The following is a 4,384-nucleotide window of genomic DNA, read 5'->3' on the forward strand; positions in this document are numbered from 1 at the left end:
GATTTGATACATCCTGGATACAACCCAACCCAATCAGGGTTATCTAAGAGAAATAACATGGCGATAAGTGGGGTCTGGCATTTATCAAAGGCCAAATACCTACGTGCCATATTTTATCATATCCGTCATTATCTAAACTCTCCCATGTCTCATGCCCTCCCCCTCCTCTGTCCCAATGCTTCTTGCTCTATCTGCCCCAACTCAGTCCCAGCACGTACATGCATTGCCATTTTGGGGAAGTAGTTAAATATATCGATGTATTGCCAACTTTAAAGAAATTGGCATGCCCATGTATCCGCATCACCCCGATATGGATACACTCATACACATATCAGTGCTACATAGCAAAAAAGATTACCCGCATTGCAATTCATGCTACTCATTTACAAGCACAAAATAAACTGTGGATACACTCGTACACATATCTGTATCCCATACACATATCGGTATCCATAAACTGTGGATACACTCATACACTCATTTACAAGCCCCGCATCACCCCGATATGGATACGCTCATACACATATCGGTAGCAGTGCTACATAGCAACACAAAATTACCCGAATTGCAATTCATGCTACTCATTTACAAGCACAAAATAAACTGTGGTAATGCACAGGCAACATAAAAGTTGAGGCTAACCTTCTTTCCTTCAATTGTTTCCGGAACATCACCATTACAAATACGTTGTGCAAGCCCCTCTGCAATAGCAGTCTTGCCAACACCAGGCTCTCCAATTAAGCACGGGTTGTTCTTTGTCCGCCTGCCCAAAATTTGAGTTACACGCTCAATTTGATCCTGTCTGCCAACAACTGGGTCTAGTTTACCCTGCAAGAAAAAAGAATGAGATTCTTCTCTTTGCTGCTAAATATCCCCAATAGGCAAAAGGGCACATGGGACGGAGGTAATACCTCTTCTGCCAGCTTTGTCAAATTAGTACCGTATTCCTCAAGTGTAGGCATCTTCTGGCCACTGCTGCCCCCACCAACCCCAGCACCAACAGCTTCTGTGCTTTCACCAACCATTCTTATAACCTGCACAGCATGTAAAATATTCATTGTCTGGACAGATTAGACTAAAATAAGTAATAATGTAAGAAAGATATTAGTAAAGAAATTGCCTGGGTACGAATGTTGTTTGGATCAGCACCAAGGCTTTCGAGAACTCGAGCTGCCACACCTTCACCCTCACGAAGTAGCCCTAAGAGTAAGTGCTCAGATCCTATATAGTTATGCCCTGAACAATGAACATAAAGGAAAATCAGTACACATCTTATATATACTTATTGAACAAACAATAGTCTCAAGAAGCAGCAAAATAAGCAAGACTTGTTCTTAGTACCCCTGAGACTGATGTGATATAGTAATGTATCACCTGAGCTCAATAAATACTAAAATTTCATCATCTTCAAGAAAGGAACAATGCAATAGTGATATAGTAATAATATAGTAATGTTTCACTTTTTTAATGTATCAGGAGTATAGCAGTAAGTCCCCATCCCTACCAAATCCTATGGACCCGCAGCTACCCTGGATAGGACACTTCATGGTGAGGGATTCATGGTTGGCTTGCCAAAGAGGAAAGGTAACTGCTCGCTAGATGGGCAATGAAAGTCGAGGATGAGGGATGGTAAAATATCACTGTTAAGCTAGCACACTAGCTTTCCCCAGGGTTCCTGCCACAGTCACCTAATGGAGAATTTCCACAGCGTAAAAGAAGAACAAAGCCTCATTCTGCACAGGACCTGATGATCACTTTTGCTTAAGTATCACTCTGGATTAGTCACTGACTAAGACAATTGTACATGTTTAGTGTCTTTAGTGATCAAACCACTACATGAAATCTTACACCACTGTCCATACTTAATGTAGACTCTGAAAGAAAGAACAGGATACTACATAAATAAAACTAGAGTATATAAAAAAACACATAAAATAATATAAAAGCAACGGTCAGTCACTGTCCGGCCAAGTACATAGAATGGCAAAAAATGGGGCCTAGACTCAGATAGTCAGGGCCAGACAATGATCGGGGATGGCAATGGGGAAACATTCATGTGCTTGCTTCAACAGAAGGTGAGATGAATCCCCACACTCGTCACCGAATGGGAATGCAGCTCGATTCCCATGCCTACCAGAACACCTTATGATAACTTGTCCTCAACTACCATTCTATCACTAATGGAGTCATAAATTCGGATATTTTGTGCACTTTTCTGAACCAATTTACACTAGTATATAGCAAACTTATGTGACTAAGAAAAACAAAACAGGGTACAACAACAACAAAGCCTTTAGTCCCAAACATGTTGGGGTAGCTACAGGTGAAACCCATAAGATCTCGCGACCAACTCATGGTTCCGGCACATGGATTAACTGAGAAAATAAAATAGAATAAAAACAGACTAATTTGATTACAAACTAGATGTAAATAAAAAAAAATTGATGATGTGCATACAGTAATAATTACAGAATAGCTGATCAAAATGGATGAAACAAGAGCATGAAACTAGCTGATTTTCGTGAATAAATGAAGGTAATAATTAATACCTAGCTGGCGAGCTTCTTCAAGTGACAGTTCGAGTACACGCTTTGCACGAGGTGTAAATGGAATTTCAACGGCAACAAACCCACTGCCTCTTCCAATAATCTTTTCAACTTCCACACGGGCATCCTTAAGACTGATCCCCATAGACTTTAGAACCTTTGCTGCAATTCCAGTTCCCTCACCAATAAGGCCAAGCAGAATCTGTTCAGTCCCAACAAAGTTGTGGCCTAGGCGTCTTGCTTCCTCCTGTGCAAGCATAATCACCTTGATTGCTTTCTCTGTAAAGCGCTCGAACATGGCCCGGACAACCATTCTTGAACCTGACCCACGTGGTCGTGAAATCTGGCTTGCTACAATGGAGCCAAAGTCACGTTTGATAACAGACCTTGTATCCAGGAAATTTGTTTGCCGCAGTCCTTGAAAACCCCCGAGAATGAGGGTCCTCGTTGGCGTACTGCGTAACATTGTGGCCCTTGTGCGCACACGGGACCGCGTAGAGCTACTCCTGTAGGCGGTAGGAGCAATGGCAGACTGAACCAGAGTCCCCTCCATATTGAACTAACCAAAGAACCACAGGTTTACCAGTGCCTGCAAAAAAAAAAAAGCATTACTCAAACAGAAAACATAATAAAATGATTGCAAAGCAACTAAGGCATCTACTTCCGATGGTAGATCCCACATCTGTGCCTCAAAAACGAGGTTAAAAGAATTCGCCAACCATTCACATATCATTGAAACAACACCTAATGACCCCAAATCAAACAGCAGTACAGTACTATAAGAAATTCAGGCACGATGGTTTTTACCAAGCTTACAAGTTTCATGTATCCAGCCAACTTCAACACAGGATTATCCACACGTGACTGCTCCAACCAAGAGAAGAATACCATCTAAATCCGCTCGACAATAGCACCCAATAGGAAAGCCCCTACCGTGCGCCTACACGCGCCAAGCAAAAGCCAACATATATCCACATCCCGGCAGCTACCAAAATAGCGCGCTCGACTGCATCCACCGACGAGGTGGGTAAAAACAGGATTCGCAGAATTTCCCCTAGAACTATCCAACCAACCAGCCAATCGATCCCCGGAACCACCAAACCCAATCCACAAATCCGCCGACCCGAGGGAACGGAACAGGATAAGGTTCCCCATGAACTCCGAAAACAATCGGCGAAAACAACCGCGGGGAGTCATCGCTCCCCACGGGCGAAGGGCGCGGGGACGGGAGCGAGCGGCGGGCGCGGCGGGGGGAGCCTCACCTCGGCGACGACGTGGCCGCCCAGCGGCGGAGGACCTAGGGAGAACCTTGGGACGGGCGGAGTCGATAACACGGGGAAGAGAGCTAGATGCGAAATCCTAGCAATTCATAGGCTTAGCTAAAATTAATATAACTACTGCTCCGTAGGATCCATGTTACAATGAAAGCAGAATACACCTACCGAAGAAATACCTCAAGTCCTCAACTCGTGCACGCGGCGTGCTCGCTGCCTTGCCCCAGGTCCAGCCGCTGGCCGCCGCCCCACCCTCTCGCTCGCTTCTCGCTAGGGCTAGTCGCCTCGAATTACACGGCACCCGTGTCAATTGATAAGGAGCGACCACCCATGCTTATCGGATGTGCGTCGATTTAAAAGGCCCGCCGAGGCCCACAAGACACACCCCTTCACTCAGCGGTCTCTCCTCTTTTTCACTGGCGTGTTTGGTTTGGTTACCTGCATGGTTGTTTTTTTTTTACCTCTTTACATGTGTGTCTTAGTTAAATGGGCGGTTATCTGCGTCGGTGCGCCGGCCCAACAGTTGGGCCGGTCGAACGCCAACCGCCCGATGCAGCAAGCTGG

The 4,384-nt window shown here is 45.0% G+C and overlaps 1 protein-coding gene across 3 annotated transcripts in view; it reads right to left on the reverse strand.

Moving 5' to 3' along the window:
- LOC119355004 (chaperone protein ClpC1, chloroplastic-like) overlaps positions 1 to 4,148 on the reverse strand; it is an 8,599-nt gene extending 4,451 nt beyond the window's left edge. The window contains exons 1-5 of one of the 3 annotated variants that reach the window (XM_037621773.1): positions 4,000 to 4,148; positions 2,550 to 3,135; positions 1,121 to 1,236; positions 912 to 1,034; positions 643 to 828 (exon numbers count right to left, since the gene is read on the reverse strand). In XM_037621773.1, coding sequence (XP_037477670.1) covers positions 643 to 828; positions 912 to 1,034; positions 1,121 to 1,236; positions 2,550 to 3,099 — 975 coding nt within the window. In that variant the 5' untranslated portion in view covers positions 3,100 to 3,135; positions 4,000 to 4,148. Of the gene's footprint in view, positions 1 to 642; positions 829 to 911; positions 1,035 to 1,120; positions 1,237 to 2,549; positions 3,136 to 3,808; positions 3,962 to 3,988 lie in introns of those variants that run through there. The other 2 variants (XM_037621772.1, XM_037621770.1) reach the window with 2 other exon arrangements.
- Between the last annotated feature and the right edge of the window lie 236 nt (positions 4,149 to 4,384).

This window comes from Triticum dicoccoides, chromosome 2A (assembly GCF_002162155.2).
Source record: "Triticum dicoccoides isolate Atlit2015 ecotype Zavitan chromosome 2A, WEW_v2.0, whole genome shotgun sequence".
In the NCBI taxonomy this organism is placed as follows: Eukaryota; Viridiplantae; Streptophyta; class Magnoliopsida; order Poales; family Poaceae; genus Triticum; species Triticum dicoccoides.